This window comes from Ursus arctos, unplaced genomic scaffold (assembly GCF_023065955.2).
Source record: "Ursus arctos isolate Adak ecotype North America unplaced genomic scaffold, UrsArc2.0 scaffold_18, whole genome shotgun sequence".
NCBI lineage: Eukaryota > Metazoa > Chordata > Mammalia > Carnivora > Ursidae > Ursus > Ursus arctos.
Window position 1 is genome coordinate 3,523,597 of NW_026622852.1, and position 25,145 is coordinate 3,548,741.

Here is a 25,145-nt window from a genome sequence, read left to right on the forward strand (position 1 = left end):
TTGCTAAGTAAAGCTTTTGAGGTTACTAATAGTGGTGGAGAATCTTTTTTTGGGGGGGGTAGTGGAACATCTATTAAATGACTTTTTCTGTTAGGATATATGTGTGATAATTCAACAATACTCTCTTGATGGTTCTCCTTTCCAAAAAAACATGATAAAGTCTAGAGAACAATTTATGGTCATGGAACAGGGAGAAAATAATTTGTTCATCAAATCAATGATGCAGCTCTGTCAAAAATTATTTAACTAACAGTCACAGAGAGAAACTTAGTTTATAAAATATTGGTCAGATTTTAAAATAATTGATGTGCCATTTAGAATACTGAATGAAATACAAGTACTCAATGTTTACAATTTGTTTCACAAATGAATAATGAATTAAAGACAAAGGAGAACATTGATTTATAAGACATAATTGCTACTTGGCAGAACAATAATGACAGTTTGACTTAATCCATGACTAGGATCATCATTAAGGGAAAGATGTTCCAAGAGCGTTTTTTCAGGTTAAGCACTATAGCATAAATAAGACTCATTTTAAGGAGGATTTCTCAGGATGCAGAATTTGAACAAACAGCATTTCTTTATATCAGAAATTTATAATTTCTAATCAATGAACCAAGGTGTTTGAAATATAACATATAAAGAACACATACGGTGTTCTTAAGCAAGGTCATATATGTAAGTTTCTTATAGTACAAAATATGAAGATAAGTATATTTAAAAATGGATCTTGTTAGCATTGACCCAATTAATAGCACTAATGGATCAGAAGAGATGCCTCAAAAGCTTTTAAAGCCCATTCAGCTGCTGTGCAGACATTTCTGCTGCTGATACTGCTATTTCTGATATGATAACTTTTTACCAGTTTGTTACTATTTTCCACAGCCCATCAATCACCTACCATCCATGTATGCTTTAGGGCAAAACATATTAAGGTCATCCTCAGAATGAAAACGAGGCTTTTATGTTGTAACATCTGATCATCAATTTTTTAATTTCTTTTCTTAAAAGGTGAAAGCACAAACCCTGGAGTTTTTTGTTGTTTTTGTTTGAAGGGTTTTTTTTCTGTTTTTTTTGGGGGGGGGCGGGCAGAGAGAGGGATGTGAGAAGGAGGTACAAATACTAGAAGAAATAATTTCACAGGAAAAAAAAAAGACCATTTTTGATGGAAACTGACAAGGCAACCAAAAGGGCGACAGAGAGGAAGAATTTCACAGGCACAGAGAAAAGTGGTGACTGGCTTACTACATGATCCTATTAGCTACATGGTCCCTTACACCTTTGTGTGTGCTAGAAAGAAAGCTTATTTCTTGAGATGCTGAAATTCTAAATTTGTTTTGTTGGGAAAAAGTAGATATATGAACACATATCAGTAGTTGCTTTGGTTTTCTTATATAACATCATCTTTTGATGATATTATATTTATTTTAGTCTTCTGTCCAATGCTAGAGGCCAGGGCTCAGAGGAGCTACTACACTGTAAGTAAAGGCTTTTTACAATATTTCAAAAATCTGTAATTAGCAATCTCTATCAAAATGGTAAATGTGCCTACCCTAGGACCTGTACTTGCATTTCCAGGTGTCTAATATTTGGAGGTAGCAACAAAGATGTGAAGAGATGTACACTCAGTACTGCTTGGAAATAGTCTCCATTAATAAGGAATGCATCAATACATTTTGTGTCATCTGTAGAAGAGAATAACATCGATACCATTGCCTGCTAAAAAGGAGATAAAACCTAATACACTAACTTGGGAAAAGGTCTATGTTTATATAGTTAAATGCTAAAACAGGAAATATTATGTATATGCACCCGTCTGTCTGTCTATATACCTGCTATATATTTTTATCAATATATATGAAAAAGTCTGGAAGGATATGCATGGGGCTGTGTGTGTGTGTATGTGTATATGTGTGTATCTATATCTATATCTATATCTTACACTATATATAATATAGCTATTCCAGAAGGGCAAACTTGGAATAGTTATAGGAAATCTTTTACTTATATTTTAAATATGCCCCTGCCCAAAAAAAGAAGAAACATAAGGGGGGATAAAGAGTAATTTTTCTTTTTTAAAAGTGCTTTCTTTTACCTTTTCTAATTTATGAAAAATTTCAAACATACAAAATATTTACTATAATGAACACCTGTGTAGCCACAACATATGTACAACAATTATTAACAAGCTTATTTTCTATTTTAAACAATTCCCTCAATAAACATGTGTTTGTTTTGTAATTAACAACAAGAATTATTTGAGGAATGGGTTATAAGAAGACTTGTAAAATTTTTTTTTACACACAAAAAGAACTTTCCTCCCAACCTAGGCTAATGGACACGGTTCACTTCTGTTTAACATGTAACTCATCTGTCAACTCATCTTAGTGCATGCCCAGCTACTGCTGCCCACAGAGATGTATGAGGATTAATAGAGGTTTATTTTAAAACCATGTTTTAATAAGTGAGTATTTTCCCTTCCTTTGAAGAGCTTAAAAACTTGTAAAACTTGATTAGAAGTTAAGTCTAGCAAATTCTACAACATATCCTCTCTCATTTTCTCATTTTATTCCATTTTCCATTTGAGGTGATAAGTCTAACCTCAGCTAAATGATACCTCCTTATACACTTAGGACTCAATTTTGTAGGTCATGGGTGATACAAACAATGGTATTTGAATTTCATGTTTCATATTAGTTCTTACTGACCCAGTATACCAATAAATGATGATCAATTATTGCCAACTATATATTTTTTAATAGATTGGGTAGTGTAGGTTCTAAGTACAACTGAGTTGAATATTGCCAACTCTAACAGACAGTATTCTTGTTAATAAACATATTCATGGGAAACACCTACAAGCCAAGGTACCACCTGCTCTCAGGAAGATGTTAGTTTTCCTCACCCTGTTCAGATGCTTGAATACAATATTTCACTAATGCAGTGACTAGGTTGTCATCCAAAATTTGGAAAGTGTCCCACAGCCTTGCAAAGAGGGTTCTACTGAAAACAACAAGTTTCTCTGCCTTTACTTTGTGCCTTAGTGGAGAGACAGTGGACAGGAATTTGACCAGCGATAGGTATGTCTGTGGTACTGCAGTGAAGGATACATTTCTTTGAAGTATTTAAATTTTCAGAATACTGTATTTATGTGAAATCTGGAATGCATTTTTAATACCTTTGGAGTATGGGTAGAATTGAGGGGAAAACGTCTGTCTTCTTATATTCTAGGCTCTTCAACAAGAATAAATACTTAAAAAGTAAATAGTTTTTTCATTCTTGAGATTTTTTTTAAAGGAAAGTAGAATTTATAGAATTAGTGAACTAAATGATGTGCTTCCTTTACTTTCTGAAATACCTACTGAATTTCAAATGGAAATCTTTGTTTAATATTTTATCTTCCTCCGCAGATCCATTGGAAGTGGAAATGAACTTGCTATCATGAACAAGTTCAGGAGCTAAGGGTTGATATATGAATCACAGGTTTTTTTATTTCGTTGAAAGTCATTTGTTTGGAGTGAAAATGTGGGTGGTTAATTCCCTGCTTATGTGTACCATTAATAAGAATTGTCAGACTTTATGTTTGCCGATAAACGATTTTAGTTCCAAAGGTATGATGTATATAAAAGCACATTTCAGATAGTGAAAGGGTTTAAAATCCAAAAATTAAGGAGCTAATATCATTTGCTGTGCCAACACCTACTAAAGGAGTCATTTTATTGCATCATCCAGGAAAGCCCTTGATTATTTGTGAACAAGAGGAGAGGAAAAAGTACAAAAGTGTTATTTGATCAACAACCCTACCTATTATCCTATTGGCAAGTAATTAAGACGATTTGCAGCCATCGCTTAGAATCTGTACTGGCTGAAGCAAATGGTCACATTTTTTTGAATTTCACATTAATAGCTGAGTCTATATTCTTTGTCAACTGGTGAAATTTCCAGAACAGCAGGCCACATCATCAAATTTGGGAGGCAAGTAGACTGTTACAACAAATCAAGCTCAAGTAGATTGCTTACCGGAGCTAAAAGGCACAACGTAGTGCTTCTTCAGTGAGCAGATGTGCTAGGACCTTAGGACAATTTCTCCTGTTCTATTCTCTTCCACTATTAAATCTCCTTTCTCCCTCTTTATTCATTTTGCTCACTTTATTCCATTACCCATTTGATGTAATAAGCCTAACTTTCTATAAAGGATACCTTCTATAAACTTAGGCCTGCATTTCAATTTTGTAAAGCTATTGATGACATAAGCAATGTCCTTTCAACTGCAACATTTATTCTCCTTTCCATGCACTTCTGTGAAATTTAATAGACTCTCTCTTAAATGGATCTAATATTCCCACATTTACTGGGAAAATTAGTTTCTTTATAAACTTTTTAATTTGACCATATTTGCAAAACTGCCCATAAAAGTGAGAAGTACTTATAGATGGAGGTCTCTTGGTTGAAGTCATTTCTATTCCCTTCCTTGTTTGTACTTGCCTGCACTCTGCTAATAATCCTTTCTACACAGTTCCCATCCATGCTTCCTATTTATGCCTGGAAGCATACTCTGCTGGTGCTAGAATAGATGAGGGAGAGAACTCCCACTGGTTCTTTTCTTCTGGGGCTATCTTTGACTTTCCATTCACCCTATACTACGCTTCTGTCTCTGCTAGAAAACCAAGGTTGTTTCCACTATAGATCACACTTCATATAAAAGCCAGAGGAGACAGGGGCAGGGCTGAGCAGCAAGGTACTGATTAACAATCATTTTCTCCATTTCCACAATGCGCTGCTCTTGTAAAGAAATCCTATAGCACGTCATCTCTGTGGCTTTTAGGTCTTCTATACATTGGTTTGGCCAAATTGAAAAGTACATGAATTCCTGGGTCTATTATTAAGAAGTTGCCTATAGCCTAAAGAAGTCAGTACACTACTATTTCAGAAAATGAACTGAGAAGGTTTACTGTAGAAGCTCAATTCATATCCAGTTGCCTTAATGGGGTAGCTAGATTGAGACTGAACGGGGAGCATCTATGAGACTACAACGGTCCCAGAGAACTGCATAGGTTTGTTCAATCATCATCACATGTGCGTAGTCCACATTTATCAGCCTTTTAAAAAAATACATACAGGAAATTTTTGGCTAAATGAACATTTTCTTCTACCTTTATGCTGTTGGAGGTATATCTTTGCTATTAAAAAACTGATTTTTAAAAAGTCTAACCTCCTTTGAGATAAAACTTTAAAAATGACCCACATTTATGATGATGATTTGTATAGCCATTTGAAAATGCCAGACACTTCTTTCAACTGAAGTGTTACTAGTTACCATGATACGTCTACATGTAAAAGAGAAAATACGCCAAATACAATAAGTTCTATTCTATTCAAAGTAATTCACTGCAAATGTGTAGTTTAACAAATTTGTAGTGTATCCTACTGTGAGTTAGGACATCCATTCGACACATTTGCCGACAATCTGGCTAACAATAACACAACCAAATTTAAATCAGACTTCTTAGATCAGCTCTTTACTTTCTTAATTATCCTTAGGTATTATGACAGTGCCACTTAGTTTTATGTTTTTAGATCCCTTTACCATTTATTATTTTCCATTCATTTGGTATAAATAAAATTTACTTGAAAGAAAGCAAAATAGAGCTAGCCTCAATTAATAATATTGTACAAAATGCCCCTCAGCAGGAATGACAGGTTTGCTCTGTTGAAGCACTTAATGTTCTTTAAGAAACAAGTGTATTTTTCTTATCCTCAATCATGTTATGTGTCTCCCCCATAAGAAACCTAAATTGGCCAGTTACATGCTATATAGGTGATATTTGAAAAGAAACTAATTTTTGCCTCACTGTGTTTCTCTTCCTCTTCCCTCCCCGCCTTCTTCAGTGAAACACAGACGCAAATTAATAGGGAAATACAAAATAAATCTCTTCTTTCCCAATGTAATGAATAATGCAACATCCATCCATTCATTCATTCACTTTATGAGAAACTGAATTCTTGCCAGATAGGTGTCCTTAAAAATAACAAACTTGTTAAACCCCCCAAATGGTAGATATTCTTGCAAGACTATAGTTTTTCCAAAACTTAAAGATGAATTATATGTTTTCTCTTGTCTACTCCACCTCAGATTTGCAAAAAGAACTTTTTTTCCTTTCGAGACTTATTTATGGTGAATCTCCATAATATTACAATTAAAAAGCAGGATACACAAAATTGTTCTAAAGTGATGTATTTATCTCTCAAAGCAATATCAGCTGGCCAAAAAAACTCAGTAAATACTCTATTATGGACAAGATGAGTCCTGCCTCTTACCTGGTGTTTGAAAATTAAGGCGCCTCAGTTCTACTGGGTCTGTTGGATGGTGTGAAGGGACCTCCTTACTGTTGGGTATGCTGCTCTTTCTAGAGTCAGACTCTGCTCTCTTCCTATGGGGAGAAAATAAAAATGTAAGAATAAAATAAAAAAACAATAGAAACATTTAAAAAGCAGAGAGTCATGCAGCTCCCTCTCCCTCCCAACTTTCTGTTTTAAACCATTTGACAGGCCAGCTTTGTGACCTTGTTCAGGATGCTTTTCCTCTCTTGGTCTAGACTGTTTCCTCAAGTCTAAAATTTTTATTTAAGTGAATGATCTCAAAGTCTGCTCTAGAATTAAATTCTTCATTGTTTCTGCCTTTAGGCTTTAAGGGGGTGTTGGAGAGAGAAGCTTGAGTCCTTGTTCAGCAAATCTCCTTTATCCACTGGTTCAATTTGTGAGGAACAGGGCAAAGTACTCCTAACAACCAATACTAATAGAGTACCAATAGCCATGAATGTGGTTACCATAGAGAAAACCTCTGAAACTACTGAGTCTCAAGCTGAAGAGCTAAATCCTTACCCTTTTCTTCCTCTTTCCAAGATTGTATGACTGATGGCTACAAAGAGGACCTGCATTGGATTTTCCCATAAGGCAGACCAATACAGTGTGTTCTAAGGTTCCAAGTTAGCCTAACACCTGGAAGGAGAATTAGCATGACTCAAGACCAACATCCCCTTTCTCTCTCAAATAAAAAAAAAAAATAGTGTTGGCTGTTTATGGTGTTAAGCTGTGATTAATATTTCATTAATGAAAGTCAATCACAGAAAGATCAGAGAAAAAGTAATTTCACCTACTGTGTCTCACTCTTTCAATGATTATTCATGGCAAAGGAACCGTTAATAGTGCCTTGTTATAAGTAATTCTTCACACAATTCATTTCATCTTTGTTTTAATTACTATCTACTAGTTTTATTAAATACCTTTGTTTAGGGTGTGATAATGTAATATTAATGGATGTCTATGCAAGAAAGGTCAGGGTTTTTTTTCCATAAGATTTCTTATTCATTTTTTTCGAACCCTCCAAACACAGAGTGCTACCTATTTTCTTTAAGGCTAAATTAGATTAAAAACCGAAGAAATGGAGGTGTTTTCAAGCAGTGCTTTATTCCGTATTTGTTATTCAAATACTGATTCCAAGGATCTCCGGGCTGCAGTCATAATCCCAGCATCTCACCCCTGTTCAAAACAAAGACATTCTTCTTTGGGGAGAGGGGCACAGCAGTGTTGAGGAACACTCCCTTCTCTTTCTGATATGACTGTAGCACAGTTCATTAGCGTTGCTGTGGCAATGGGATCTCATTCAGGGCCACCCAGGTCGTTCCATGGTTAGCCAGAGGGCTCCTGTTAAATAGCCTTTCTTTCCATCTCTGCTCATCTGTATAAAATAAAACTAACCAGGGGATGAAGGGAAGATTGATGCAAAGGGAAAGCACGCTTGATTTGCTCAAGAGCAATGCCTTTGGCAAAACCGTGTTGATGGAATGAATTTTCCTAGGTGAGTCCTGTTGGACACCTTCCCCTCTCAGAACCTTGAATTAACCTGTCTCAGGATTTCCTGTTTCTACCTAATGGTGTCAGGTATAGCCTGAGGACAGACTGTACTGCCAAGCTATACTACCAATCAGAGGGGAGCAGTGAATCTGAGGCGTGCCAAAGGTACAGGCTGTTCCAGTTGTATGGAGTGGAAAATGAGAAGGGAAGGAAAATAAGAGCTGAGGGCTGGCAAGAAAGATGTGAGAAGAAAGAGAAAGAGTGGCTCCAAAGACCATGTGAAAGAAGGACATGTGACCAGTTTCAGAGTAGAAATGTCCTTGTGTTTAGGTTGTGGGTATTCCCTCACAGAGATTCATTTTACCACCAAAGACACAGAATCTAAACAGGCTAATGAAATGCCACCAACTGCTAGTCAGACAGTCCCCTGTATGACAAACACATGCTTGGTCTTCTCACTTCAGGGAACCCCAAAGGCCTTTCTTAGGTTTGTTGTTTGTTTGTTTTTCCCCCCACGAGTCGGCACAGATACATTTCTTTACTGATGTGCCAGACCTAATGATTCAAACCTGGATTTTTATCCCTTCTCAAAGTGTCTCCACTGTCATTCTTGCAGGATTATGGAACCAGATGTAGAAATTTCTGGGCAAGGAAACTAGGTCACTCCTGCAGGTACTGTGGGACATACTCCTTATCTTCTTTTTCACTGAGGCCAGGCTGAGTGATGCTGAGACAAAGGGTCAGAAAAGAATACTCTCTAAAGAAATTTAGTCTGTTTCTCTGTTGCCAGGAAAGGTGCATATCACATATTGTTGCCTAGATGAATCTCAAAACCCAGAGCTGGGGACTAAAATTGCAATTTATACTTTTGATGAAGTGGGGTGGGGTGTGGGGCACCCTGACATTTAATAACTAACTTCTTCCTCACTTTATCTGTTCAAATAAATGACCTCCAAGATCTCAGATTTCAAAAATCCTAACCATCTCAGAAAACCAGCTGCTAAAATTTTGTTTTGCTTAGTTAAGTTCTGGTGATCACAACATGGGTAATTCTGGCTGCCCACACTTTTGACACATTATTTTTAAACATAAATGTGCTAAAATGGTTGTTTTCCAACAGAAAGGATTTCTAAGAAATGTTTGCAGGATGAAGAGTTTGGTCATCATTGGTAATAATGGTAAAGAGCTTCAAAAATAGAATTACTGCCATACAGTATTAAATGGCATATGATGGTTTAAATCAGGCCCAACATGAATGGATGTAGTCACACATTTTCCCTAAGTTTTCAGAGGTCTCATTATTCTCATTTTCAATTAGAAAAAAGCAAAGAATAGTGACTCCAAAATGATCTGAGTTTTGCCTTGGTATTTTATTTTTTTCTATTAAGATTATAAAGTCCTACTGTAAGTTTACTTCCTGCAGAGAGAAATATCTACCATGTGTTGGAGTTATATGGGTGAAAAGGAAAAGCAAGGTCACATGACATTTCAGATATTATGGGAACTGCTAGGAGTATAAAAATGTGTGGTGGTTTGGTATGTGGATCAGGTATAACAAAAATGCTACTCTGTGGTCTCAGGGGCTTTTTATTTTCATTTATTCTCACCTGGCTCTCATCTAGGGATAAAGTGGGAGGGAATCTACTTACAGAGCAAAGGTATTCAGACATATGGGCCAAGGCTCTTGGAAGACAGATATATTTATCTGAAATCCCTACAATTAATATTCAAAGAAGTCAGTTCACACACTGATTCTGATGCCTTTAAAAATGCAACCCACTCTGCCACTATTGCTGTGTATCTTCTTGGGGAAGTCAACTATCATACTTCTCAATTTCTTCATGTATGAAAGAGAGGAAGAAAGTTAGGAGATGATGTCTAGGTTAAATGTAACTTTTTAGAAATTGAAATGTTTTATTTATTTATATATTCTATAAAGAATAGAGTTATTGAAAGAAATTTCTAGTCCTTTTATGTATACATTAGATGTATGCTTTTGTAAAGTTACCCACATAGGACTTAGATCATTCCAAAGCATAATACATAAATTAAAGTATCATTTAATTAAGAATATTATAAACTCACTTTTAGTACCTTGAATATTCAATAAATGTTTAATTAGTGGTTCTGAAAAAAAAGAGAGCCAACTCTCTCATCTTAATGGAACCAGAAGGCAGTGATAATGTTATAAAATGTGGACAGTATTAAATGGAAAGGTAGATCTCTGAGTATATTAAGTGGGTTCAAAGTGTTTTGTGTTTCAACTAAAAAAACAAAAACAAAAAACAACCTACTTGCATGAGTTTTTAGCTGGATTAATGACAACTAGTTATATATATATATATATATATATATATATATATATATATATATATATAAAGACAACTGATAGAAGTACTAAGTTTTCTATCAATGAAAGTAGCTTGCTGACCAGTGTTAAGTGATTTTAGGGAAAATAATACAGCCATGATTCTCAAACTTCAGCATGCATTCAAATCACCTGGGAGGGCTTCCTAAACTGCAGAATGCTACACCCACACCCAGATTTTCTGATTCATTAACTCTGGGGTAGGGAGTCCAAGAATTTCTATTTCTCTCAAGTTCCCAGGTGATGCTGATGCTTCTGCTGTTGGTCCAGGGAACAAGTATCGGGAATTACTGGGATACAGCATTGGGAGGAAGGCAATTGAGATGAGCACTGAGACCCTTTTCTTCGTTTAAGTTTTATCAGAAATTTGTATCTATCGATATAAATATGAATATATAGATAGATACACATATATAGATATATAGATGTAAGTTAGAAAGGTAGGTTAGATTGGACCAGTCATATAATAATCACACAGATAGCTAGTCTACCATTATGTATTATTATTATTATTACTACTACTACTACTACTATTGCTGCTGCTGCTATTATTAGTTGATTCTGGAAAACACAGAAAATAATTTGGAATCATATAAGAGTTTTCACAAAGGCATGGCCACCAATATTTGCAGGATATGAAAATCCCAGTAGTGTTCCTGTATCAGGAGGTGATGTCAGATCAAACTTAAAAATTGGTCTTGAGTAAAAACAAACAAAACAAAACAAACGTCTTATGGGACACCTCACATTTCTGTTCTGTAGACACATTAACACATACAAATGCTCATTAAAACAAAATTCAGACTGGTTTCATTACCTTCTAAATTTGGAAGATTTGTTAATTCTTTTTATATAAACAAACTAATTTATTTCCCCAGAATCATTTTAATACCAATCGTTTTAATATTTTATAAATCTAGGCTTTGTCCATCTTCCACTTGCCATGTAATACCTTTTATATCCAACCTCCACCCTCACCCCCTCAATACTTCCAAAGGCTACTGGTACCTATTACTGAGCATTAAAGGGGTTTGTTCTCTATTCCTCACCTGTCAGGTTTACTGCTCCATTTTAATGCAGCAAAAAAGAAAAAGAAAGGCTAAATGTTAGTTGGCCAGTGGTAACAAGAGTAACTATGACAACCAAGATTTAAGAAACACTGCTCACAAGCAGGGACACATTAACTGACACACAATAGGAAATGACAGTGTATCAAAACTTTAAAGGCCTGTAATTATGAATTAAATGGAGGACATGAGGGTACATAACTAACTAAAGCATTTTTTGTGCATATGTTAATGTCACATTCACTCTTATCCATCAACCTACATAATATTGCCACAATTATTTCCCAGAAAGTGTTTGATGGTAGAGATATAATATGCTTTTTACAATACATGACATGAGGAAACTACTAATGTACTTAATGGGAATATGACATAATTCCATATAAGAAATTTGTTCATCTAAAACTAAATCTTCAGTTAAGAGGTATGTTATTCATTTAACGATATAAAATATCTGCAAATTGTGTTGAACTGCACAAAAATGTGCATAATGGTATAATACACTAGGAGGTAATAAAGTGGCAAAAATGATTTCTTCAAACTCCTTTTGACAAGTAAGGTTATCATAAATCTTTTTTCCAATAAAAGATCAAATACATTTTCAGTTTTGGAAAAAGTAATACTCATCATTATAAATCTACAGAGCATGACCCATCTATATTGCTGGGCTAATCCTGGAAGCCTTTTATTACCAGCCATTGACATGACAGATATTTTCCTAGTCAAAGAGTGCTGCTATCTGTGAAACACATCTAGCTTGTGCTCATGTGATAATATGTGGACTGTCTAGATAACTATGTTCCTTATGCAGGAGTATAACTTTCACCTGAAAAAAATTAATCTAAATATTCCCCATGATGAGGTGAATTGCAAAGTATTTGGTGAGTTCTCAAATCCCAAATAGGGATACTAAGTCTGCCTTAATGCCAATGAAATATATACTCGAGTCGCTAAAGAATCTGGCTTTAAGATAATCCGGTCTATCTCCTTTGGAAAATACAAAACCCACATTTAAATTGTACAAACACACACATACAAAGAGAATAACAAAAGTGATACTAAACATACTGGTTAATTCTTTGTATTCCTAATTTTAAAATGATTTGTCTAGTGCCCCACGTTTTAAAAATCATACATATATGTTTCTAACTTTCTCATGTTTTTTTTAAGTAGGTTTCATGACCAGGATGGAGAACAACACGGGGCTTGAACTCATGACCGTGAGAATGAAACTTGAGCCGAGATTAAGTTGGACACTTAACTGACAGAGCCACGTAGGCACCACTAGCTTGCTCATTTTTAATCAGAGATCTTTAGTGAGTCAGTTGTAGGAGAATCCATTTCTTTGGATGGAAGAGAACTACTTAGTGAATTATTAGTTTTGTATATTAAAAGGTTGAGTATTCTGATGAACAAATTCATAGTGTGTGATTCACTCCTTCCACAAAAATGTCTGACACACCACACACGTGGGTATATATTTGGTGCAAGTATGTAAGTTTGAAGGCTTTGGGAACTTATACATTTAAATTATAGGCTAAGAGTTTTATTACAGCTCTTACCAGTCAACATGAAGGTGATATTGTATGATGGAGTAAACAAGTGGAGGGGATAGACTTTGGAGTTTGTTAATGCTATTCGATTGGTATAAATTTGATTACTCAATATCCCTCTGTGCCATGCAGTCTACTAAGCATTAAGGGATAACAGTGAGGAAATGACAGAGTTCTTGACATACAGTTTAGTGGGGCCAAGAAAGACAAGGATATGAGCAAGTCCAGTAATGTGTGGTTCTGTGACAATGATAACCAGAAAGTGCTTTGAAGAGTATAGACAAGGGACCACCCCTAGGGCAGCCTGAACTGTTAGAGAGAACAGGGCAAGAGGGAGGCACCCAGAAAGGCTTTTTATTTAGTAGATGGCATCTTAGATTACTTCTAAGGGATGTTTTACAGTTAGCCAGGTCAAGAAGAGAGGCCGGCGAGTCAGAGGAAAGGTGTTTCAGGTATATGGAAGGGTCTATTCAAAGGCTAGAAGGCAGAATCAATCAGCATTGTCCAGTGTGGTTGGGCATGTCAGCATACTTCTCTGTAGCATCTCAAAACATCCTGATCTATATTTCTTTCTTTGATGACATCTTGGAAATATATGTAAAGTTGATACAAAAAGAGAAGACTAATGAGTCACAGTCCACAGAGAGTGGCTAATGTTGGAACTGGGGGAAAAGCTTCAAAATCTGAAGTCTGTGTTTTAGTCCCATCTACCCCATGGCTTTCACACATGAACATCTGCAGGTGGGGATGGGAATTATTTACTCTGTCCACAATGCCTATTTAGGTTAAACTATTACTATTTAAGGATGTTAATTTTGTTTAGATAGTGTCTTAGATCCTTCCAACCTCCTAATCCATATTTTCTTTTCTTCCATAGTACATAATAAATACTTTTCATCCATCTTGAAATGTTTTTCCATATAGTCAGGCTTACATTTTATTTTCAAATATCTTCTATATAAATAATTCCTGGACCATTCTAGAACTAATGACTAAAAAGCCGTACACATGGACAAGTGTACAGGGTAGATGGAAATCTAAGTGTTCATTTGCTTTATGGAGTTTTTTCTTTTCTTTTTTTGTAGGGTGGATGGATGAAGAACAACCAGGAATCATACTTAAAAAACAAATGCACACTGGAGGCAGAAATGTTATAGCAATAATTCTATTACTTGGATTTTTATGTCAGACTACAGAACATTATTATTAAAAAGATTCAGTCATTTAGTCTACCCACTTACTTTATAAACAAGGAAACTGAGGCCCAGAGTGTTAGCATGTCTTTCTACCCCAATTAGCTACCTAGTCACAGAGCTAGGACTCAGGTTCCCTGATTCCTGGTTTTCTGATTACTATTCTTCTAATCCTTGCTATCATTTAATCACTGTAATTCATATTTTGAAAGCTTGAATATATCACATATAGAGAATAAAACTTAAAAAAATCATAGGACAAGAGAATTCATCACACTAAAGACCTACTAAATATATTTTAATTTTCTTATGGTTCAGCAGGTATTTTAGGGTCCTTACGAGCCTCAGTTGATGCTGTTTTTCCATTGATTATCAATGTATTATAGGTTTAAAAATTACTAGATTAAAACTAGAGTCAAATAAACACAATGTCAGATAAAAGAGTGCACTAGTTCCACATCAATATACTTAATAGGAATAAGTCTCAGTCTCTTCACACAGATCTATAAAATATGCTTCTTTAAATGAAGAAAACATCCATAGCTCTAGACCTACTCCTAAGGCAAGTAGTTTTCTAAGCAGGTGTGTGTGATAAGTGGGACTATCAAGATAATGTGAGTCAATAATATTTAATAATAATAATGATAATAATAATGATGATGATATTCAATTCTGAGTCATTACAGATGATCTATGTATAAACTGAAAAGCACCTAAAAAGAGGGGTGAAGTATTTATTATATAATTAACTTTGCTCAGAATCCAAGCTATAAAAGACACTATTCATTGCCTACAGAAGATTTCCTCTTGAACTGCCTCATGATAATCAAGAAGGACATTGTTGGGTCTACTTGAATTTCAAGTCAGGAATGTTCTTTACTGCTGAAGCAAGCATTTCTATTTCAGAAATGCTTCATGGGCCTTCAGATGGTTGGCTAAATATACTTAGCATTCGAGGATGTGTGCATTTCCCAACAATTGCATTAGACGATGCTTACATATGCACACACTAAAATGCAACTCTATTTTAACAGAGTCATAAAATCTTTAAATGTGATGCCTCTTTTTGCAGGATTACAAAAAATATATAACCAAGTTGAATTTTTCCCCAAGCACATGCACATGAGGCAAGGAAAACTTAATTATAAATGTTTAAAAATTATCAAGGTTATAATCCTATTTCTTCACTTTTACATAACTCACAAATGCCTTACACATCTCTGTTAAGTGACATGACTTAATGATAGCCAGATATAGCCGAATGAAACACAACTTAAAAAAATACAGCAAGCATTTTTTTTTCATTTTGAATAATCACAAAATGGCATGTGCCATGGTCTAGAAATGAAACCATCAGCAAGCACTTTCTGATCTGACTCCCACAGTAGGATTTGGCCACCTAAATAAATATCACAGAAAACAATGATAATTCTATTTTTAGTCTTTTATTATTATTTTCTCTTCAGGTCGTAAGTGCAGCACATGAAGAGCACAGGGTACCAGTTCCTGCTCGAATCCACTCAGGACTTGCTATTGTCCTGGGGCATGTGGGCACTTTGAGCTTCCTGCCCTTACTCCTTACACAAGACAGAGGCAACCAAATGCACACTGATACAATATGGATTGGGATGGGAAGACTGAAACTATCATCTAAGAGTTTGGCTTTCAATTACTCGCTTTTTCAGCCATCTTATAGTATGGATAACGGAGTGATGGCAGTGATCAGGGAAAAAAGAATAATGATGGATACTTTTTTCCTTCTTCCTAAGTCTAAAATAGGATAGGCAATTTAATGGGTTATGGTTATGAACTCTCTTTGTCTTTTCTTTTCAACCCTCTCTTTACACTGAAATAAAATGGAATACAGCCTGATAAGAGAAAGTTTTGCAAAGGACAAGTGTCTTAAAGGATATTTTTTTAAGTTGAGAAGGAGTTATTTAAAAGCAGCAGCAGCAGCAGCAGCAGAAGAAGAAGAAGAAGAAGAAGAAGAAGAAGAAGAAGAAGAAGAAGAAGAAAGAAGAAGAAAGAAGAAGGAGAAGGAGAAGACTATTCCAGGTACATAAGAAGAAGATGCTTAACAAAAGAATACAGGTAGAAATAATTAATATAAACCCAGTTAAGGGAGCTAGAAAAATAGGAAAAAGAGATAATGGAAATAAGATTATCAGATTAAGCATGTCAGCAAGAATCAAAATGAAGATATTCTCATCTGATTTTGAAAGTCAAGGTTATTAGAGGAGAGAGGGCGGGAGGCTATGTCATAGTAGAGGGAAGAGATCATCTTCATAGTAGCATTCTAAAAGATGGCACACTACAAAGAAAACATAGATTGAAGTTTCATAAAAATAAAATTTGGATTGGAAGAAAAGAAAAAGTGATATTAAGGGAGATAATTCAGATTTAGTCATTCTAATGTGTTTAAGAGAATAATCATAATGTTAATTTTATAATTTTATATATTTTAATATTGTATAGTTTTTAAGTCAGAAAGGATTTAGGGAAAGAATTACTAATGTATTCTTTCCAACTGACTAAGACTAGGGGGAAGGAATCTAGCTTACTATACAGGAGGCAGAAATGTAATTGAAAAGGGTGGAAGATCAGAAAACATGGGGTAGATGTGGATTATTTGCATTGTAATTGCAGTCAAAGACACTAAATTGGATCAAAACTTGGGAGTATAAAGGCCGAGTTTGTAGTTTAGTTTTTTAAAGGAAAATGGTACCTTATATCCCTTCTTGGACACAAATAGAATTCACTATTGGAATAAAGGTTATAGAAAGAGAAAGAAAAAAAATTCATTCTCTTCCACATATTCCCTTCCTTTATCTTCAAATTTTAGCTACTTTCACTGTTTTGAGAAATAGCTACAGGACAAAGTCTTAGCTCATGCACTCACTAGACATATGGAATGGGCATAAATGTGCAAATTTGTAATAGTATTTCTAAAACCATGTTGAAATTGAGCAATTAATCATCTAATGCTATCATATGCAAGCTTGGAATTATCTGCTTGTGAATTTACTCATGTCTTGCAAAGTGCCACTCAAAGAGCTCCTAATGCATAAAGTAGCTCATAAGACCAAAGCTAGGATCTATGAATGCTGGGCAAGAAAGTCTATACCACACTTGAATGGGATTTGAAACAGCACAATCTTTACATTTCATTCTAATCTAATGGAAACATATTCCAACGATTATGGGGGCTTCACTGAAGTATTTCATTAATAGCAACCACATAATGACCATAGAAGGATTACCAAGATTACAATAGAAATATTGGGCAAACCTACCTTTTATAAAGAAGGATAGCTATGACAATGCAGATGATAAAGACCACTGCAAGGACAGGACCTACAACCCAGATCAAGCCTTCTTCTTCATCTGTGATTGGCTGTGGATCCAGATCCATTGATACAACGGGGTCGGAGTAGGGACTGGTTGCATACATCTTCTGAGGAAGAACAGAGTCTATGTTACTTATAAACTAAAGGCTTTCTAGTGCGTATCTATAGCATTAGAAGAAGCCAGGACTTAGTGGATGCGATGTTAAGTATATGAAACAATGTCAGTGAAAAAGGAGGGGAGGGAAAGGGATGAGAGAAGAGGTGGAAGAAAGGGGAGGAGGGAGGAAAAAGTAAAGAGGTCTTGCAATGTAAATTTCCTTGTAGAGTGAAATATTTTCTAATAAAATCATTTTTGATAGTATAAATTACTCTGCAGACACATTTTCATCGGGATCTATATATGACATATTAAATGATCTTATGAAGTATAAAGTAAAACAGTTAACCATTTACAAAATATTCAGTGAGAATTTACATTGTGCCAAGGTGTTATGTATCGTGTGGAAATCAACAGAAATATTATAGTTCCAGCCCTAAAGACATTATCAGCCAGTTAAGGAGACCAAATTTAAACAGTAAACATTTATAGGGAAGATGTCAGTATTTAGGGAGGGGGAAATGGAGACACATAGGTCAAAGGGTACAACTTCAGTTATAAGAAGTTCTGAGGATCTAATGTACTGCATGGTGACTATAGTCAATAATACAGTATTATATACTTAGAAGTTGCTGAGAGTAGATCTTAAGTATTTTTTAGTACATGCACACAGACACACACACGCAAAGAGCTAACTATGTGAGCAGATGGATATGCTAATTATCTTGATCTTGGTAACCATTCCACAATGTATATTGTACATTAAATCATCATGTTGTACACTTTAAATATATAATTATATTGGTTAAGTTTCCCTAAATGAAGTTGGGAAAAAATACATAGTTACTTGGTGAAGGGATGGACTGACTACTATGAATTCTGTTTTTATAACATCCTATATTGCTCTGTCTCATTTCAGGCTCTCTTAGCCCAGTACTGTCTGCCCCCCCCATGTAAGGTCTGAACTTTACCTTTTCCAATAGAGACCAATCCACATCCATGGGCTGCCCCACCGCTCCTCCCACTAGCTTCTTATCTCTTCTCACTCCAACACTACCACTGATTCTGTTTTCTCATTTGCTAAATCAAATTGTCATTATTCAGTCCCTTCCAGACATCTTTTCCAGATTTGCCATAGTTGACTGAGCCTTATTTAAAATTCCTCCACTGGTTCTCGTACTTCTGTACTGAACTGGTCCCATTCTAATCTTGCCCACTGATCATGACCACCTCTGAATCCATCCTGTGCCAGGATTCTTAAGTTTTATTTTCTGCTAGTCATTTTCTCCCTTCTCTGGCAAGGTCATCCTTACTTTTAACTACTAACTTCTATGCAGATTGCTTCCTGATTAATGTTTCTAAACTCAGAAACTCTGCTAAGTCCCAGACCTTCATTTCCAATTATTGTTAGAGATTCCTACATCTATACCTGCAAATTAAGAATTGCATGTGCTATTTCTCTGCTTGCTAGATATATCCTCCTTCCAACTTGCTAATTTTTCTCATTTCTCAATACCTAGGAATAAAAAACTACTGATGTTATTTTGCCAATGACCCTAAGGCCAATCTACCCTCTTTCCAGTCTCGTGGGTACCACTTTTCTTCAGGACCTCATTCATGCCCACCCAAACCATACCAAGAATTTCTTTCTTCCTCTAACAGTCTCTACTGCTGCTAGAGTTATTATCCTAAACTGTAGCTGTAAAATCTTCAGGAGGCTCTCTGGTGATTTCTAAATAAACACTAACCTTCCTAGCATGGATCTTAAGGGCCTCCAAGATTTCATTTTAAGCTTCTGTATCACATACTACATTTTCCATCATAGTGAGCTTCTTGCTACTGTTCCCTAAATGCTCTGCTCTTTCTCTTTAACCCTCTCACAAGTTCCACAACATTTAGCTCCTGTAATCTCACTGATCTCCAAGGCCCCACTTAAATACTGCCTCCAGTGAAGCTACCACTCCTTAACTGGAAATAATCAGTCATTTCTCAAAATACAGGTAAAAACAATTTTTTAAAATTTCAGGTAGTCCTTTATTACTTTTTTAATGGTATCCATTAAACTCTATTTTCCTATTTTATCTGTGCATATACCTTACTCTCTTTAACGAAACTGTAAACTCCAGGAAGGTAGGGATTCACACACCGTTTGTGCCTGTACACTTAAAGCAGCTAGCACAGAGCTTTGCACTCGATGAGTTCCCAACAAAGCTCTGTCAAATAAAAGAAAATGTCCATTTTTTCAAATGGCTGATCTTATCAAGACATGAGAGAATATTCTCATTTCTCCATGATTAGGAAATATATCTAATTTTTTCATCTGCATTTAAAGAATTAATTTAGGGCATATATTCTGAATTTAAGTGCAGAAAGCTTAGTGGTCACTCTGGAGGGCATACGCCCCACTAAATGTTTGTATTCTATTCTTCTTTCCCACTTTCCCCACTGTACTTAGGAAAGAGACTGACTACATTTCCAGATTTTCTAATGTGTCAAAAGATAAAAATTCAGTACATTTCCAACCTTCTCAGAAGCAGCTAAAAAAAAAAAAAAAAGATATGTACAGTGTAAGGACTTGGCAAAGACGCTAAATATCCAAGAAACATGATTCTTTATATAATTGTTTGTTTTGGTTTGTACTTTCCCCTTTCCATCTTGTAGGTCACACTCAAACTGTTTGGCAGACAAAAGTAAACAAAAGTCTGTGATTTGAAATTCTTTACCAGGGGCCTTTGAGATAATAATCTTGGTCAGCCAAGATACAAATCTAGGTAGAGATTTTCCCAAAGCACACAGATTTCCAACCCAAATCAGGAAAGAGAGATATGTGAAAATGAAAAGAAAACAAAACAAAACTGTAAAATGATACTAGCCTCATGAAAATTAAAACTTGTTCAATGTGTAGGGGTAATAGTCTTTGGTCATTCTAAACCAGTACTCTGACACTCTTAAGATGAGGCAATAATGGACTAGGGAGATCTCACTTCTTGGGGGGGGGGGTATTTTCTCTATGAAAATTATCAGCCTACCCTGGGAGTGGTTAGGTGTTGTAATTATTTATAAAAATTGGAGGCTTGCAAAATGATGGTATCACTGCCACCACTGTATTAGTTTGGACACAAGTCTTTTCTATAAAGTAGATACTGGCCTGAAAACATACAACACATAAAGAGCATTGTTGAGAAAGATGATGGAGAAAAGGGGTGATTCAGATAATTTATTGAGAAAAAGTCCTAATCACATAATTAATGAACCAGTGAAATGACATACTAACGGACGGGGAGACTCTTCATCACTGGTAATGCATTTAAACACTGGAAACGTCTGGGAGAATTCAAACCAGAGTAGAGTCTCTGACAGTGTTGCCATCAGCCTGCATGGTCTGCTGAGGCTTCTCTACTTTGCTGAATTCTCTGATCTACCTCAATGGTCTGAATGTGGTTTCTGAAACATCTTAGAGCTATGTAAAGAAAATTACTTCACATATCTAAAAGTCATTAAAAACAAGAAAGAAAAAGATGATTTCTAACATTCTATTCCCTTGATGTTCTGCCTTAAAACCTTCAACTAAAAAGAGAAAGCATATCCGTGCATTAAAATTCCAGGGAGCCCGTCACTTTGTTTTCAAATGACATCCTGTGCACAAAGGTAAACCAGGCAGAAAGGCTGCCTTTGTGTTTTGATTTTCCACGAGGGAATTCCTTTAGTCATTTGAAGAGAAGCCCCACTGTATGTGCTAACACCTGAGGTGAAGAAATCTTTGATACATCTCAGGCTTCCTCTATAGGGGAAGTGACTGGCTCAACTGAGCTGCCACGCCTGTCAGTTTTAGGTCCCTATTAGAAAGATACAGTTAGAGAATGTATATTAAATGTTAATGTGAACTGCCACTTCAAAACCCACCCCCCCTTTACAGCTACAATTTCTCCTCCTTGCTCTCCTTTTTTTAACATTCACGGCAACTGAAGCATAAAACGACATAAGAGCAAGATGAATTACATAAAAGAAGACAACTCATTATTTAGAGTACCTTAGGAATTCTCTGTTTTATTGAATTATTTTCTAACATTCTTAGCTTTTCACTGATAAAGTCATTGGTAAATTGCTATAATTAAAGGAGCTGGCTGTGCTTGCCTTTTTCCTAGACAGACCTTCCCTGTGAATTGGGTAGAGATTGTGGGCTCACTGGCAGTTTAGAAGAAGAAAACACAATCACCCTCAATCAGTATTTTTAAATACCTGGAAATATACTATGTTTAATCGCAGACCTTGATAGTTTAGGAACTAAACTAATCAAACAAAGGTCTCTGAGAACATTTTTAAAGGATGACGAAGGAGATTTTGAGCAGTGATGTGTATCACTCTCCTTTCCATACGTGTCACATTGATGATTTCAAGAACCATGTCCTATCAATTCGGCACTTCATAAGCCAAAAAGTCTGCGTCATTAGAGACACAGCCTTGTTTTTAATGAAATCTCAAGCAGGTTACTCAACAGTGTTTAAAATTAGGCAGCCTGTTGCTCCACTTAAGTTAATGACAGCTCGTGAGAAATAATTAGGATGGATATAGCTACCTATCCTCCAAATAGCCATACTCTGGTGAAAATGTGTAAGAATACCGAAGGAAAGAGATGCCGGCACAGTTAACTTACAGACTCCGCATGTTCCATCACTGCTAACACAAAGAAGACATATTCTTGACCACTCTGGAGTTGCTTGTTTGTAAATCCACCATAATGTTTTTCATCCCCCAGGGTGAACTCAGTGGGAAGGACGTCAAAGTGAGCGGCAATATATGGCTTTAATTCAACTTCTCTCCCATATCGGAGGCTTCTGCGTTTCCTAGATATCTCTTTAAGCAGCTTAAGGAAAAAGTGGGAAACAGAAAAAGAAATGTAAACAACAATAACCCAACTTAATGACGGTTTCATGGGAGAAATTAATTCAGGACTGGGAACAACTCAAATACAATTTGTCCACATTTCATGCACCATGTCAGCATCACTAAATCTCAGTTCTGTCTTTCAAATGCTTGTCTTGCTGTTAAAGTAAGGTGCTAGACTGCTCTCGCAAGGCCCGGGCTATCACCACAGGACAAACAGACCCCTCCTTCACTGGTAGCTCACACCATTGTCTATCCTAATGAAATCTTCTCAAAGGGCAGAGTGCATTATAAACCTAAGTAAAAAAGTCAGCTTGATTCACAAAAGCCTGTCACGCAGGTTTTATTATTGTTATTTATTAAACAAATAGTAACCTCAGATAAAGCCATCAATTATGATCAACTTCTGGAGAGGGTAGTACCACTTTAGATGGTTTTAATAATGAGATCATTTATATGATACAAATTCCCTCAAATCAGCAGAAATAGAATCGAATGACCAAGTTCTAATTAAACTTACATTAAATAGACATTGTCACTCATTTAGCAATTTGCGGCTTGATTTGGTTTTTTGGCTTCTTAAATAACCTTTCGGTTATTCGTCACATTTATCGTGACATCAGCTTTTGTGGAGCTGATAGTTCCTGGGAGAGGTTGAATTATCTTCCCAGGTGAAACAGGCAGGGTAGATAAACACTAACTTTAATATTACCCTGAAGAAAACAAACATACACATGTACACAAAAATCCTTCATGTATCTCTAAAAGAAAAAGGTAGAACTTATGTTTCAATATTCCTGTTTTCCCCTCACCATTTTCATTAGAAAGTCACATTAATGATATTTTATCACAAACGATTTCAAAGTGATGTTGAAGTTAGCTTTGTCTTCTCCCCTTAAATATATTGGTATTTCATAGGGTGTGACCTGGGAAAAAGTTTACAGCAGTCTGTGATGCCTTTTTTTTGGAATGAAACTTGTCTTCAGCTCAATAAATAAGCTTAAGGTACTAATCGAAACATTCTGGCGAAATTATTGGCTACTCTTGTTATGTAAGTGGAAATGATAGCTCAAAAACCAAAGTAGTGGTATTTTCTTAGCTCCTAAGGCCAGGCCTCTGTGATAACGGCTGCAGACTCTACATAGAGCATGAGTCAAATCCTTCTGCTGGGAACCTGATGGCTTACTACACGGGGCTGTAAATGTGCTCAGCTGGTCAAATGTAAATCAAACATGTAAATGCTCCTTGGGTTATAAAGATAATCCGTGCCCACGTTGTTTTGAATTTAATTTATAATGTTCTAATATTTTCTTTAACTTTGAGCTTATTGATACAATGAAAATTACATGAACTAGAAGCTTTTATGAGAACCACAGTAGACTGGACATCACTTGTTTAGCAAACTTGGACTATCTGATGATACATTCAGGTAGGCTGATCAATTACACACCAGTGAAGAGGGAATAAAACAAGACCAGAGACTTAGCACTATCTTTCAATCCTGTTGTCAAGTTTAGGTTAACTTATAATAATGTTATCACAACGGTAGCTAAGATTTATTAAGCACTTAGCTGGTGCCAAGCACTGTTCTCAGAAGCCTAAATATGTATTAGTTCATTTACTCCTTGTAGTAAACCTTATAAGGTAGGTTATTATTATATCCCATTTTATAAATGAGGACACTAAGGTATAGCAGAAAGTGGCAAATATATGTAATCAGCTCCACTGGCAAAATAAAATGAAATTACATGTAAGAGATTTTTTAAACTATATTTTTGTTTGCTTAATGGTTGCACAATATCAAGAAACACAAATGCAACATTTAAGCTAAATTGATAATCTAGATTGTTTTAACTCAGTCTATACTTAGCCATATGCAATTTTTGTGCATCTGTTCTCATTAATGCAGCTGAATGTGTACTTAGATTTCCTTTTCCTGGATTCTTTTAACATGTTATTTCAAAAAATTCTGATGCCAAATATTTAATAGTATACTGGAAAAGTCATTACGAAGGTTATTATTGATATGTAGTAAACAATGAGCCATTACTTTAAGGACAAATGTACTGCAGACGAGCTGAACAGCTTTTTGAAGTTGGTTAATCAGAAACATTTACCATCAGTTGCTTATGTGACTGTGTCCTCTCTTCCACTTCACTGATCAAACCCTACCTTGATTTTATCCATATTTCACATGTATGCAACTGTCATAATTCATCCCTATCACTGTCATCCCCAAGAGTACCTTTTACTAGGGTTTCTTTAGAAGACTTGGAGAAGTACCTTATAATAAAATATTTGGGTTTTTTGGTGCTCCTTAGATGCAATGCAGCCATTCATTAAGGTCAAACCTGGAATATCAACTCTGCTCCTGTCGGTCCCTCTAATCTCTGCAGGATGTTTCCTGTGTTATACTTTAAATTGGTCAAGTGTGCTCAGATGACACCAAAGTTACCCAGTATGTTGAAGTTACAGCTACAATTGACCACATTATTTAGCAGCAAGCCTTTGAAGTAAATGCAATGAAAAGCTTACGATATATTATAAGATCTGCCCTGAATTAAATATAACTAATATTTTATGAGTCATTCTGTCCAAAATTCAGTTTGACTATCAACGTCTGCTCTGCCCAGTCTGACCTTGACAACAGAAGTTACAGTGCATGAATTTATTATGGGGAGATTATCTGCAGACAAAGGATAAATGAGCTCAGAAGATAATATTGAGAGTGACTTTGTTTAGGAAGCCTGTTTCCATTTTTTATGGGCCTAGATGTGAG

At 35.7% G+C, this 25,145-nt stretch overlaps 1 protein-coding gene across 13 annotated transcripts in view; it reads right to left on the reverse strand.

Annotated features, from left to right (window-relative positions):
* PTPRD (protein tyrosine phosphatase receptor type D) overlaps nt 1–25,145 on the reverse strand; it is a 502,533-nt gene that overhangs the window by 112,829 nt on the left and 364,559 nt on the right. For 9 of the 13 annotated variants that reach the window (XM_057313437.1, XM_057313436.1, XM_057313434.1 and 6 more), the window contains 3 exons: nt 22,137–22,346; nt 17,332–17,492; nt 6,322–6,434 (listed from right to left, as the gene is read on the reverse strand). In XM_057313437.1, the coding sequence (XP_057169420.1) occupies nt 6,322–6,434; nt 17,332–17,492; nt 22,137–22,346 (484 nt within the window). The remainder of the gene's footprint in view (nt 1–6,321; nt 6,435–17,331; nt 17,493–22,136; nt 22,347–25,145) is intronic. The other 4 variants (XM_057313441.1, XM_057313438.1, XM_057313435.1 and 1 more) reach the window with 1 other exon arrangement.